Below are 15,283 nucleotides of genomic sequence, written 5' to 3' on the forward strand. Positions count from 1 at the left end.
ATATGGAAAGAGTTGCCTTAGTGATTGTGTTTTGAGGATGATTGTTATGACTTGCTTCTACTAGAGGAGAAGGAGGGAAGATGGGATTAAGAAAAACCATGTTCTGTGTCCCCATTTCTCAACATCCTTCTCAGCTATGGTGAGAACACAAAGGGAATAAAGCACGATTCCCTGTGGAGGGGGTTTGTGTTCAGGTGGTGATTACTTTGCTTTAATATCTGCTTGCAGAAGTGTCGGTTTTTGGTTTTGTTTTTTTTACTGGTGATGAATTACTTGTTTCTGTGGCTTTGATTTACAACTATAATCTGATTAAACTGCAGGTCAAGGAAATTACCTGTACCCTGCTTCAGCTGCCTGTAAGAGGAATAATAAGGTTTAAACTACTTAGCACATAAAATTGACAATAAGATGGTTCTGTTAAAGGTCTTTTTCACTGGTGTGTGTTAACAGCATCCTTCCACAGCACATGAAACATTTAATTCCATGACCAACAGCCTGAAGATCTCTTGCTACCTCAGTAAGAGCTGACATCACCTAAACCTGCCAGCTTCCAAAGCAAGTGATTCCAGAACTTTGTACAAACTGTGGTCGTTTAAATTAGGTGGCTACACTTGAAAGTTTGGAACACTAAGAACTCATTCTATAGAGGTAAAGCTGTTCAAGTTGTTTAACAGTACATGTTTGATGCATGAGTAGGTAGAGTCTGTACACAAGTTAATAAGTAAAATCTTCATTGCTATATATCCCTGCAAGATCTTGATTCCATCCATTTGCCCTTTCAGGAAATGGTCTGTGTGGCTGTTAACAGTTGTTGTCTGAAACCTGTTGTATTCAGGTGCTATTGAATTAATGGGTGGAGGAGTTTGCCCACAAGTTGGCTATTACTGTTCTTCAGGCATAACCATGTATGTTTATTAACAATCTTAAGATTGCTGCAAAAGTATTTCCTCCTGACAGGTCCTAGTTAGAGATACAGTTACTGTCTACAAAACACTTCAGGGAAGTCAGAGTTGTGTTTCAGAATCCAACCTTTAGCAAAGTGTACCAGCTGTAAAGGAGTAGTAGCCAGATAGTCTCTAAAAACTGTAAAGAAAGCTTTCAGTTTTAGCAAGTGTTAGTGGCAACTCTTAGGAATTGAAGGAAAAATACTTATTTTCCATAAAACTATATTAGCAAGTTTTCCTCACATCTTGCTCCAGGTATGAATGATTTCTTGGATGCAGTGCTTTGAGGCTTCTGAGAAACCAGTCTCCCCTAAATATGCTGTGCAGCACTCAGTCCATGGTATTAGTGTTTCCTACTGCTTCCATCTGCTCTCAGTCAGCATGGGTATGCTGAAATACAGACAAATAAAGGAAAAAAAATGCACTGAGTATTAAAACCATTATAATTTTTTGTTGAAGATAACTGTTAGTTTGAGGAAAATCTAAAATGGTAGTTGCACGTTGTTGCTTTGAACTTTGAAGTTCCTTCTGGTCTGAGCTTTGCCAGATATTGAAATTATGAAATTAAAATATTTATTTGTGTTGGACTTTTAGTATGCTAGTATAGAAAAATCTACCTTTTCTACCCAAAATGAAAAATTTCCCACATTTATTCTATATATTTCTGTATTTCTGGCTGTGCCCTTGATGAGCCTTGTGATCAGTCACCTCCAACTAAGGCACATTAGACTGCAGGTGCTTTTCATTGTGGCACAGATTTGCACACACCTCCAGGAAAGAGAGCTGCAGGAGTATGAATTTCTGCTTGGAGTGAAACTCCTGCCCATTTAATGTTTTTTAGTTTCTAGAATCACAGAACATGTGATTAGATTCTGATGGCTTTTATAAGCCCAGCTGCTTGGATTCATTCCCCATTTTAGTCATGTAAATCCTCAATTCCTTGTCAGGGGGTTCTGTTACTGAGTTTTGTTGAGGGAACTGATACAACTGCTAATGCTTAGGGCTGTCAGGGGAAAACCAGGTGGAGTTCCCCTTCAGGAATGGGGAAAGCAGTGTTTGTGCTCTGGGTTGGCTTTGTGAGGTCTGGGGTTTTCCACGATTTTGTAGAACTTGTCATGTCACAGCAGATCATGCCTGGCGCATCCTCACTGTGAAAATGAGAGAGGTGTGGTCTAAGTGAAGGTTAACTTCCAGAAATAGAGGATGTTAGCTGGGTAACACAAAGCTGCTGCTTTGAGAAGTTGGCCTGAATTTTATTGGCTTATCTGTGCTTGATAATGAAGCTTGTTAGCAGACCCCTGCTTCAGTAGAATGGATGTGGCCCTATTAGAGATGTGGGGTGGTGTATGCAGAATTGAAAATTTGTGATTGAGTGCTTTGAATTATAGCAGAACTGAAGACAGATATTGGAACAGAAACGAGTTCTTTTGGGGACAATGGTAAAATAGATCCATTTGTTCAGTGATACACAAATAGAGTTGGATGTCAGGTGGCAACAAGAGGAAAACTTGAATAGAATAGATAACTTAAGAGGCTCTGTGATTTTTCTTATATGATTTTAACATCAAATTAAGCAAACTTGCTCTAGTGTTAAAGAGTAGGTGTGACTGCATGATCTTTTGATGTACCTATCAGTATGGTGGGATAAACACTTCAAAATATGTGTATGGGAGAGACATGCCAGTATTTGCAGGATTTTCTTTCTGTAATTCTTACCAGCTTAAGGGAAACAACTTGTTTTCTTATTCTGCTTTGGGAAAACTTAATTGATCAAGAATGGGAAAAACTTGGAAGAGAGAAAATGAAATGTCTTTCTTGTCTTCCTTTGCTGAGTCCAGTGGCTCATTCCAGATTAAATGTAACCTCTGAGTTCCAGACCTTTATATACTCTCAGATTCTAAAGAGAACAAAAGTTTCTTTTGACTCCTGTAGGGACTTATATTTTTATCTTATACCTTTAGAACCTCAAGAGACAGTCCTGACTACTGTGTTTTAAAGTTTTGAAGCTTTTCAATTTTATGAATAAAATGAAAATTCCTTTAGCTATCACGTGGTTTTACTGAATTGGATGGGAGACGTTGTATTTCAGTTTGAAGTTTGACTAAAGCACAGAGCTGCATCTACATATTTGGTTGGGAAATGATAGAGTAGCTATTATGATATATGGAAATACTTGAAATATAATTTTTTTGAACTATGGTTTGTCCTTATTTGGTTTTGGACCAAAAAACCTTGACTGAACTTCTGAGCTGGGCAAGGAGGTGCTTGAGAATATCCTTGAAATAATGCAATGTGTAAACAAGCCCTATCAGGTTTTCTAGAAGGGAACCTTTTTTCCCTCAGAATGAGTCATTCTAATGCAATTTCAGTATGAGGTGGTGTCATAAAATATATGGCCAGAAAAGCTTGTTAAAAATACTGGGTGATAGAAGGAGCCATTGTCACTGTGAGAAATCTTATCAGTTGTTACCAGTGAACTCCAGTCGGTGCCCACTAGGAGTCCCTGAGCACCAGCAAAGGCCCATTGTGAAATTTGTTTAAGGAACAGGCACTGCATCTTTCCCTCTCTTTCTCCCTCTCTCTCTCTGCTAATATTTTGCCACTGATGCAGAACAAGTTTTGTACTGAGGCTACCCTCTCTTATCCTGACTTAGAATGCAGCTATTTGAAATAAATTGGTTCTAGGTGGAAATGAGAAGCAGCATACTAATGTTAGATTGGCTCTCCTAATTCCTCTAGGAAGTATTGAAATAATTTCTATATGTTTTATTAAAAATTACAGTGGCAATCCCTTCAGTATTGCTTGTTGCAATTTTATAAATTATGCACAATTATACAAGGCAGTCTGTGTGATGTCCGGTGAAGTGACTGCTGCTAAAGTCTCTTGTTCTGTGAGTCCATGAGTCTTCTAAGTGTTTTTAAATAAGCCTTTTTGATAGAAGCTCAGGTCTGACCATATGATTAGGTCTGTGCATTTACAAAGAGTCTGTCAGCAGCCTCACTGATGTAGAGGCCAAGGCTCTCTTCATCTGAATTCTCTAGGCAACAGTGAGGGCAAACTTCTGGGGGAAAAAGAAAGTGCTTTTGTATTTCCCATTTCAAAGATTATACTTAGTGGAAGGTAGTTCCTCACAACTAATTTCCAGAGGAGCTTTGGAAATTGGCTTTTAAAGGGCAGAGCCTTTGTGCCTGGAAGAGAATTCTCGGCTCGTGTCTGTGGGTGCAGTCCTTCGTGTCCTGCTGGGGCTGAACCTCTCTGCGTTCATGACTTTGGCAGCACAGATTGTGCTCTCAGCTCAGAGGAGTCCTTCACAGCACTGGAAGAAGTCTGAAGTGTGAGCCAGACTATAGGAACTTGGCTGGTTGTTCAGAAAAGTGAGATTCCAGCACCTGAGCAAGTCAGCTTTTCCTTGGGAGCAGTGGAATTGCTGGCTGCCAGGTCCCAGCACCGCAGATCTGGCTCAGCACTGTGCCTGACCAGACTTGTGGGTCAGAAGTGCAGAGGTGCTGAGTCACAGGGATGCCTGGAAAGGCTGACCTGGAATAGAGACTGGGCAGAGAAAAAGGAATGAAATAGTATTTATTGAAAGGATACACCTTGGGCAGTGCAAGGTACACCGTCCGAGGGTACACCCAAATCAAATCCAGGATGGATCCTGGTCACAAGTTTTTACACTTTTATAAGTTTTGGTTCATCTACATGTTGGGGTCAATTGTCCAACCACAGCCCCACATGAAGTCTCAGCCCCCCTGGCTTGCCCCCTTCCCTTAGCCATTGTTTATGGGTTTTGGGTACAGGTTGTCCTTGATTCTCAAGCTGGGAAGGGATTGTTTTGTCTAACTACCCTGTGAAGAGAACTCACTAACACCTAACATGAATTTTCAGAATTACACACCAAGCAGCAGAGAATCTAAAAAATATAAAAGCTAAAAGCCAAGTCATCATAGCACACAGAGGAGATTCCTGTCCCTCCTTGGCTCCATGAGGGTAGGATCTGCTCATTCCTGTCCTGCTGGCTGCAGCCACAGAGAGCCATCACTTAGGTGCCTTTTGTTACCTCTGTGTGGATGAGGAAGCAGTGTTTCTTGGGCTTTCAGCTTTCTCCTGGTACAGTAGCTAAAATTATCATTGCTTGTCTCTGTTATCTCTTCTTCCAGTGTTCTCTGCTTCTAGGAGTTAAAAAAAACATATTAACACCTTCTTGAAATAAATAAACTGAAAGAAGTTATCTTAAAGGCATTAAAGTTGGATCAGGTGAGGAACATGCAGATTCACTTCTGATACCAGTTAAGATATTCTTGACTTTTGTTTTTGACTTTTTTTCTTGACAATTAAAGCTCTTGGAGCATCCCATTGCTTCTTAGATGGAGGTGGCTGTGGTGAGCTCTTATAGATAATGCTTATATTTAATAAACAAAAATTTTGTGAAGGGACTTACCAATTTACATCTTTCTAGTAATGTATATTCTGTTCTGATACCTTTTTAATTCTCATATGGACCTCAAAACCCTCCCCATAATTTGTGGCCAGTAGGTAGATCCCAGAAAGAACTGATAAACTTGAGTCACCACGACTTCACATTGGCAAGAGAAAGTCAGTGCTAGTTTCTGCAGGCGCTTTAGAGATTAAGTGGCTTTCCATTCTTTTCCAAGCTGTCATCTAACATTGATGTTAGGCACAGTGTGTCTTCCATCTGTGGTTTTTTTGTTTTTTTTTCCCTGAGGCAGGTGAAGGGAGCATTTTATGTGCTGGGAGGATTCCATGTGTGGTGTAGAAAGCCTGCACTTTCCAAATCTATCACCACTTGAGTGCATCAAGAGCAAAGGGACATGTCCCATCCAAACCCAGCCAAACCAGGCAGCCTTGTGTCCCCTGTGCCAGCCCTGGATTAATTGTGTCCATCAGCCAGGCCAGCAGTGCTGCTCCTTGAAGCTTGATGTACTGCTGACACAGTGCTTAACTATAGCACCTCCATTGCCTGCTCCAGCCTGACAATGACCATTCAGAAATATTTATTTATTGAGGACTGCCCCAGTGCTCCTTTTTTGGGAACCTATTTGCCAACCTCCACCAGCAGTAGGGATTTGCAGAGGATGCTCAGTTCAGGAGTTGCAGATAGTCACCTATAGTTCCCATTCTTTCTCTATGTACTGTGTGATTTTTTTCCCTTGGAAACCTGATCAAAGCATTACTTTAGGGATGCAGTTCAAGGAAGAAAGGTAATTGGGAAAGCCATAGTCTGATCCCTTCTCCGTACAAAAAACTTGAGCAGCATGGGGAGCAGGAGGGCTGTACTAAGGAGCTGACAGACACTGATGGGAGTTTGTGTTGCTCTGACTCTGTTGGCTCCTGCCTTTCACATCTGACAACATGGAGTTGATACCAAGTTCAATATCAGTATTGGAAGGACACTACTGCCACATAAAGCTTAAAATGCAAACCGTAATGTAAGCATTTTTAGTTTGTATTTGTTCAGAAAGAGGCATAAGCAGGGAAAAGTGAACAGTTGACTACTGTTGTGGGATGAACTAAAAGCAGTCATGCTGTTGAACAACAGTAGCTCAAATCCTGCATGGGGTGAACTAGAGTAGAGCGAGTTGTAAGCAGATTCACCACTGCACAAATGTGCTTTGGCATAATTCAGTTATTTTGATCTGTCTGTTTCTAATTTATTGTCTTATTGCTTTCTTACAGGCAGGCAGAAGTCCTGAAGGCTGACATGACAGGTAATTGCCTTTTTTATACAGTTTATCTAGCTTATTAATAATATTTGATTTCTAGTTTTGTTTTCCTTTTCTTATCATTCCCGAGAATTTTCTGGAAAGTGTGTGACCTTATGTTAAGGGCTTGCTCTCTGTGTATAAATAAGTAGTATTTTAACAACTGTGCCACTTTTGCCTGTACCTAATACATATTTAAGTTGACTTTGGATGTTCTAAACATTTGGAGATGAAGGTCATGTCTACTTCTCCCTGAGACTCCTGCCCAGACTAGCACAGGAACTGCTGTACTAGGGATTAGCCAGGATTTGTGTGGCTTTAAGGAACCTGTGTGAGGAAATGCTGACGTGAGCGCTACCACGTGTTGTGAAAGTGTAGCCCTAGATGCAGTGAAATGCTGTGAGTTGTGATTTAAGCTGTATCTATTAATGGGAAATGGAAATTGTTTATATTAATGAATCAGCCCTGCAGTAAAAGTAGCTTCCCTCATGAACCTTTACTCAGCTGGGCTTGCCACCCTGGTGTAGTGAAAGTAGCAGGCTGGTGTAGTCCCCATAGGAGTATTAAAACCACCTGGACCCACCCAACCCAACAGGAGTGGCTCCACCATCAACATCAGGATGGTTTTCCTGGGGTGCTCCTGTAGCCCCAGCCCAGGTGGTTGTAGAAGACATGGGAAATTGGGCTCTCTAACTCAATAGCAGGGAGCAGTGTTTGCACTCACCCTCTGGGATGCAGAGCAGATGACTGCTGAAGTAACATGGCAGGCACGCAGCAGTACTTGCCCACAGTGTTCTCTAAACACCAACAGTGTGTGTCCATGCGCTGTCCTGTTTAGCATCTCTCCATGGATTTGTTGTCTGCTAAGTATTTTCAGGCTACACTGGAAATTTTTCTAAATTCATCCAGTGGCAAGAAAATCTGCAGTTCAATAACTTACAGAGAACCATGTCCTCCTGTTTTGTTTTTTAACTTGCCAGCTGCTAACTTTGTTCACATCTAGTTCAAGTGTAGGAGCCTCATCAGTTAATCAATGACCACTCAATGCCTCTGTAGTTCTTGTATCTCACTATTCTGAGGAAACTGATAAAAGCAGGTGATGTGTATCTTGGTGGTGTGTATCTTATACTGAGCTCTATTCTTTCATTTGGTAAATGAGTGAAAAATCAGATTAACTCCATAAATTTGTTTGTCTTTGGGTTTTGTTTTTTTTTTTTTTTCTTGTTGCTCAGATTCAAAGCTGGGTCCAGCAGAAGTCTGGACATCCAGACAGGCTCTACAGGACTTGTATCAAAAAATGCTAGTGACTGATTTGGAATACGCTTTAGACAAAAAAGTGGAGCAGGACCTGTAAGTACCTCATTGAATTCGTGTGTATGGATGTAATCTGGGCTGGGGGGCAGAAAACCTTGAGAGTTGCAGAAAAGCAATTGTGTCCTATGGAATGGTTGTCTTATTTCCTTTAAAATGAGAGCTGTGCTGTGGGTGAAACATGAGAATGCACTGCAGAGCTGATAAAGAGCATTCAGTAAGTTAGTGTTTTACTTCTCACGGTTCAGAAGCAGCCATGTCATGCAGCAGTGGGTTTTGGAGAGCCAGATGGAGGTGGAAAAGCTTAAGGAGCACCAGTCTGCTCTGCCATCAGGGAAGGGCTGAAGTCTGCATTTTCTGGAAAGGGGGACATTTGCCTGATGTAATCACCTGGAGCTTTGAGCAAGGTCTAACAGGACCTGAGTAGCTGCTGAAGAGCTGCATTTTAAGCACTGTGAGGTAGAGCTGTGCAGAGGGAGGAATAGTCGGGGAGAACTTAATGGGTTGCTCATGACACCTTACAAATGAGGGGAAGATCCAGCTGGGTTTTCTCCATGCCCTGAATCCATTCCCTGTTATTTAAGGTGCAGACATGGCTTGTAATAAGTTTAGTGAACAGAAGCATGTGGTTCTTTCAGCATTGAGGGAAGCCAGATGAGTAGGCTGGCTAAGTTCTCCTTTCCATGCTTCCAGTTACTGAATGATTTTTAACCCTCATTTCTGCACCCCACATCTTGTTTTAGGGAGGGAGTTCTGTGCTGCCTAAAAAAGAACAATTGCAAGCAAATATTAATGATGTTAGTGTTAGACATATATGTATGTGTTTATACACATATATGTTAGCTATGTATATCTATCAGGATCTGTTTCCCTAGATATGAAAGGTGAGGGAAGGTGGTTATTCCATATTTAACATTTGTTCTCATCTGACTGTTGCCTGATTTTGAATATTCTTCATGTCTGATGCTACGTAATTAAACAGTTCTTTCCTGTTGCTTATGCCATCTGCATAAGACACTTCCAAAGTAAAAAGATAAATGCCTCTTTTATTTTCAGTTGGAATCATGCCTTTAAAAATCAGATCACAACACTCCAGGGTCAGGCGAAAAACAGAGCAAATCCGAATCGGAGCGAAGTTCAGGCGAACCTTTCTCTGTTTTTAGAGGCAGCTAGTGGCTTCTACACACAGGTGAGTTGCATGAAGTATAGGATGGGTGGAGGATCAGTTTTAAAATCGGTTCTTTGCCCTTAGCTTAGGAAACTGCTGCTGTATTGGATTGAGCAGTGCACCTTGCTAACCGTGGTGCTCTCAGCAGATGTCTACAGAGCTGGTGATGGGCTTTCTTTTGATCAGTCTTGAGCTGAAACTTCTGTGCATCTAGTAGTTGTTTTGGTGCCATTTAGGTTCCTATCTAATAGAATCTCTTTAAAGCCTAGACCCCATTTTTTTGGGGTGAGGTCAAAGGTCCATTTCTTACTGCGCTCTGCTGTGACTGCTCAGAGCAGTCATAAAGCAGCAGGGAAGGGTAGAATGATACTTCTTTGCACTGTCTCTTGCCTTCTCTCTGTGCATCTCTTGCCTTCTTGACCTACCACCAGTGTGAGTTCTCTGTTAGAAGGCCTAGCCTTCACTGGCTCTCCAGTCCCCCTTAAAGCCATTTACTCTGTCTCTGCAGTGACCTGTGGTGAGGAATTTTGTCTTTTAATTGTAATATCTTACAGAAATGGCGACACAAAAAAACCCTCAAGCCTAAGCAGATGAGTTAGTTGATGATTTCGTAGTTCTTTTTTTTCTACCATTTTTCTAAAAATTCCCATTTGGCTTCTCATTCCTGTGTATGTGTTTGTGGGCCATTGCCTTCATTCCTTTCCACTTGCTATATAGTGAATGATAAACAAGGATAATCAGTTTGTTCTTGGGCTAAGTTACTCAGGAACAGAAATATGTGCAGAAAACACAGATGCACAGGATGTGTATGATGGCCTGATGGTTTTGTTCTTTGTCCCTTCCTTGTGACTCCTAACACCGATTATGAGCATTGAGATATAAATCTTTATTTTCAGTAACAATTAGAGCAATGAATTCACTTCTAGGAACTTGTTTTCCCCTAAAGCAAAACAGTATTGCTGAGTGCTCTTGGGGTAAGAATCTTTTGCAAGGCTTTCAGTTAATTGCCAAAGGAGTGAGATTCCCATTCATATACTTACTTCTTACTGACTTATGTTTGCCTACACTCTTCCCTATGTTAGATTTCATTAACTTTCAGCTTTAAGTTATGGAGAATAAGAGTCAGTGTATGATAATGGCCTTAGTAAAGATAACTTGCCTTTCTTTCCTTTTTCCCCCTCATTTGGTGTCTGCTTCAACAACATTGTGGTTGCTGAATCCTCTCTCAGTGTTCAGAGTAAACTTTGTCTTCAGCTTACAGCACTCAGAGAAGGCCATTGGTACTGTATGATTTCCTAGTTGGATTGCAGACATCTGCAATGCCAACTCCAGGGTACCCTTGTGGCTGCCCCCTTTTTCCCTTCAGCATTGTTTTTTTTGTAAAACTAGTTGTTGGAAGCAGCCAGTTTGACAGGCTGTCATGGTTGCCAAGGGCATTCTCCCATCTACATGATTTGTCTTGCAAAAGCCTTGTTCTTTCCTGCACTGGATCAGGGAATTTTACTCTGAGTTTGATACTACAGACTGGGTTATCTTTCTCAGTTTGCTGTTATGTTAATCACATTTTCAGCCTTAAGCCTTAGCTCAGCCAACATACCTGTTCTCCAGCTGTGAGGCTTCCGCAAGTGACATCTTTGAACAAGAGCAGGAATTTTCCTAATTTGGCATCTTTGAACATGTCAAGTTGCTCTCTTTTATCCACCTTTCATCTGTGAGATCTCTCTTGTTCAGGGATTTTTGTTTACTGTATAAAGACAGACCCAAAGGGGAGTGAGGTGTAACACAAACCTCTTTCTGCAGCAAGCAAAAGCATCACATCGCATCTTGCTTACAGAGTGTGTGTCTCTGTCAGCCAAGGGCTTTCTCTGTGCCTTTATCTGGAAGTGCAACCCTCCTGCAGGTCTGGTTTATTTGGAGACTGAGCATGTTCCCAGCTGGGAGAAAGTCTGTCACTTCTTACCTGCTTTTTTTACCCTAGAACTCAGTCCAACAAACACTCTTCACTCTCTGCTTGCTGTTACTTTGCAGAGTATTTGCTGAAGTCTGTTGGAAAAACTTCACAAGCACTAATTAGAATGGCAGAGTTGAGGTTTTCTTTCAATCAGCTTTTGAAATACTTGATCAAGTAGCTGATGCCTTGTTCCTTGAAAGAATTTCAGTGTTGGGTTACCACAAATATTTAGTGATACCTCAGCTACTGAACTGTTAGTATTGCCTTGTGTTGCTTACAAACTTGGTTATGTTCCACCTTCTTTCTGAAGTTTAAGTTGGGATAGTGTGGTTTCTTATGTTGGAACAAACTGCTTTGGAGAGTGAGGGATGTTCCTTTCTGTTATTTTCAGGGAACAGTGTCACTTCCTCAAGGTATAAAACCCACGGTGTTCCTCTTGAGTGTCCTACTGAAGAAACAAAACAAAAAGACAAAACAAATCATAAACCCCAACAATATCTGTAGACCTCCTGTAGTCAATCTTCATTGATAAATCCTTGGTGATTTAAATATCATGATGATTAAGTTGCTTACTGTTTGGGATGCTGAGCTTGTTGTTACTGGGCAGATGAGCACAGTGGACACAATGGAACTCAATGAATTCCATATGGAGATTGTATTTTGAAGTCTCACTTTCAGTAACTCGAGCTTGTTCACCTCAAATATGTTTGGCTCATCTGTGGTGAGCACACTGAGTGGTGCTCTGTTAGCTTTGTGACTTGTTTTGATGCTTTCCCAATGCCTGTCTCCAACTGCTACTGACCCAGCCCCATTTTTGCAGTTACTACAGGAATTGTGCACAGTTTTTAACGTAGACCTGCCGTGCCGTGTGAAGTCTTCCCAGCTGGGGATCATTAGCAATAAACAGACGCACACCAGCGCCATTGTGAAGCCGCAGTCCAGCTCCTGCTCCTACATCTGCCAGCACTGCCTTGTCCACCTGGGAGATATTGGTGAGCTTCAGAAGGAAGGGCTGGGACCTGGAGTGCTGTCTGTGTCCAGCTTCTAGAGAGGGATCTGCATGTATCATGGCAACTGCTGGAGCAACTGTGCTCCACTTTAATAGCTAGTTGCTGATTGTGCCTATGATGATTGCTGCAGGGGGAAAGATCTGGAAAGAAACTCTGTTCAGACGTACCTAGTGTGTGTTACACATTAACACATGGAGACAGTTAATCACTGGCTTTCTAGTGATCTGCTAGAGTCTGTCTCCTGGCATTCTAATCATGTTCTAGCTGGCAGGCACAGGGAAGTGCTGAAGCTGGTAACTATTACAAAAGCTGGTTGCAGCAGGCTAGCACACTTCTCCATTCCAGAACACTAACATTTTATGTACAAGGGTACCAGTTAGAAGTCCAGTCTTTCATAAATGGGATTTATTCTTTATGTTAAGTTCAACAGGTTTATTTCTTTCTTGATTTCAGTAAAATTTTGTTTTGTAGAAAGTTCTCTTTTCACAGGAATCTGCCATTCCTTTTTGAACAACCTAAAAATAGATCTAGTTGGTGAACGTGCAAAGATCATAAAATATTATGAAAAGTATTTTTAGCTCTCTGTATGTGGTGTCCTTGGCATTGTTGTCCATAAGACAGTCTCAAGTCTGAGGTAAAACAGCCACCTCAGAATTGAATGTGTCAGATCTTGGTGCTGTTTGGTATAATTGCACATTCTTCTGATGCTTATTTCTGAAATACTAGTGAAATGCTCATCAGGTAAGTTGCATTTTGTGAAAGTAACTGGAGGGGAGTAGAATTTTGGGACTCAGCTTGGTTCGTTTTTTTGCTGTTTTCTTAGCTCGCTATAGGAATCAGACCAGCCAGGCAGAGTCTTACTATAGACATGCAGCTCAGCTTGTCCCTTCTAATGGTGAGTACCTGTTCAGTTCATAATTGCAGAGGAAGAATTGGGGGATTGTTTTCTTCTGCGGCAGTTGAAAATCTGGGCTTTTATATAAATATCCCTCTCCAAATTCTCCTCACAACCATACAATAAAGCCTCACGTCAGTCAATCATTTAGATAGTGGTTATTTTGCACCATCTGTGTCACTTCCTTTTTGTGCAGATTTTGTAACAAGGAAGGTAATGCACAGCTTTCCTCCAGGTCTTCACTACTGCTATACTCTGTTACATTCATACATTATAAAGTACAATTAGTGAAAACTAAATGCTTTACACAGGCATTGTTTTGTTTCTTTTATTGTCTATTCCCATGCCAATTTATAAAGTTTAGTAGCTAAAATTGGATTTTTGAAGTTGTTGATCGGAGTTAATGAGTTTTTTAGTTCAAGGAATTTAGCTTTTTAGCTATTGTCTTCCAGTGAGCCAAAATGTAGGGATGGTGAAAGAAGGATAAGTCACTTTTGAGCTGGGTTGCTGTAATCAGTAATTCAGTTTTTTAACCAGTTGCATTCTAACTGAAGAAAACAAAAATTCAACCCCCTGAAACAAACAATCAAACAAAACCAGAGACCTCCACAGCCAATCCTTCACCATACAAAGTAAAAAAAAAAAAAAAAAGGCAAAAAACCAGACAAATAAAAAATCACAACCAAACAAAAAAGATCAAAACCCCAAACCAAAACACAAAACCAAACAACAATAAAACACACCCACAAGCAAACAAAACAAAGACAAAAAACCAAACAAACAAAAGAACCCACAAAAAACCCCCACAAACAGCTGATGCACCACAAATTTAGAAGCTTTTTCACTGAAGTGGTACCCTGATCCAGGGCTGGGGTGAAAGGGTCAGCAGGTGAGTCTGAGCCTTGTCTGTTGAAGAACTGAGGACTGTATGCTCCCTTTCCAAGTGACCACATGTACTCTGAAATCTAGCATGTTTCCCCCCAGGACACCTTGTTGGACAACTTGTCTTTTTCTCCCTTAGGTCAGCCTTACAATCAGTTGGCTATCCTAGCTTCCTCCAAAGGAGACCACTTGACCACAATTTTCTACTACTGCAGAAGCATTGCTGTGAAGTTTCCTTTCCCAGCTGCCTCCACTAACCTACAAAAAGCACTTTCTAAAGCACTGGAAAGGTGAGACTAAGAGAAAATTATTGCTACTGAGATAAATTGGAAGATGTTTCTTCTAAAAATACCTGCCTTGCTAGAAGTTATTTGTATTTGGCAGTGGAGACAGAAGTCCCTCAGTCCTTGTCTAGTCAGAGCATCCTCACAGGTGTATGGAGCAAAGAATAGTTTGTGATGCTCCTGACTGTGATTAGTGAATGCAGGAAATAAGCATATTGTGCCAACATGAAAAGTAGCTTTGCATGGACATTCCTCCCTCATTTTAGAGTAATTCTGTAGTGTTATGTGCAGCTGTGTGTAATTCCAAAAATGAACCAGGTATTTCTAATTGCAGTCGTGATGAGGTGAAGACTCGATGGAGTGTGTCTGATTTCATCAAGGCATTTATTAAATTTCATGGCCATGTGTACCTGAGTAAGAGCTTGGAGAAGCTGAACCCTCTTCGAGAAAAGCTGGAAGAACAGTTCAAGGTTAGTTCTAACAACATATTAATTAGTATATTGAGGAGAATATATTTAGCAGCTGAGTTCTGAAATTACAGTACAGTAATCATTCTTTCACATGATAAAACACAGGAAGCTCAAGTGGCCAGTTAGGGAAGGTTTGCATTGCAGCTAACATTGGATAGTTCTGGTAACTTCTGCCAAGATTAGCGATTATTTCCCATTTGACACATGGTCCATTGTTGGTGGAGATATAGGAGAAATCAGTGACCACTGTTGATTCTCTACTCTAATTTGGATGATTCTTGGAAATCTGTGAAAAGGACTTGATTCATCTGTGAAGTCTTGGCTTGGTGGCTTGAGGAATTTTGAGAGCTTCATTTTTTGGATGGCTTTCATTCACTCCCAGGGGTTATTAAGGCTGCTTTTAATCTGTCTCAGAAAACTTGCCTCTCCTGTCAACAGCTTGCCCTTGAAAAGTGTCCCATACAACCTTACTTTGTGCAGACTAGAAGTGTGCAAAGCATATTTTCCATGGAAAGTCCAGGAGTCCCGTTGATTACGTACCCAGCTCATTATGTTGGACAATACAGTAAAGATCAAAACAAAAGAATTTTATAAGGTATTTATGCAAAGTAGTACAGTTTCAGAGAGGACATAGTGTTAACTGGTAA

The 15,283-nt window shown here is 40.9% G+C and overlaps 1 protein-coding gene across 3 annotated transcripts in view; it reads left to right on the top strand.

Annotated features, from left to right (window-relative positions):
* SMG7 (SMG7 nonsense mediated mRNA decay factor) overlaps nucleotides 1–15,283 on the top strand; it is a 54,817-nt gene that overhangs the window by 17,531 nt on the left and 22,003 nt on the right. For all 3 annotated transcript variants that reach the window (XM_033067293.2, XM_033067295.2, XM_033067294.2), the window contains exons 2-8: nucleotides 6,640–6,671; nucleotides 7,898–8,015; nucleotides 9,033–9,165; nucleotides 11,916–12,087; nucleotides 12,929–13,000; nucleotides 14,022–14,172; nucleotides 14,501–14,636. In XM_033067293.2, the coding sequence (XP_032923184.1) occupies nucleotides 6,640–6,671; nucleotides 7,898–8,015; nucleotides 9,033–9,165; nucleotides 11,916–12,087; nucleotides 12,929–13,000; nucleotides 14,022–14,172; nucleotides 14,501–14,636 (814 nt within the window). The remainder of the gene's footprint in view (nucleotides 1–6,639; nucleotides 6,672–7,897; nucleotides 8,016–9,032; nucleotides 9,166–11,915; nucleotides 12,088–12,928; nucleotides 13,001–14,021; nucleotides 14,173–14,500; nucleotides 14,637–15,283) is intronic.

This window comes from Catharus ustulatus, chromosome 9 (genome assembly GCF_009819885.2).
Source record: "Catharus ustulatus isolate bCatUst1 chromosome 9, bCatUst1.pri.v2, whole genome shotgun sequence".
Classification (NCBI taxonomy): domain Eukaryota; kingdom Metazoa; phylum Chordata; class Aves; order Passeriformes; family Turdidae; genus Catharus; species Catharus ustulatus.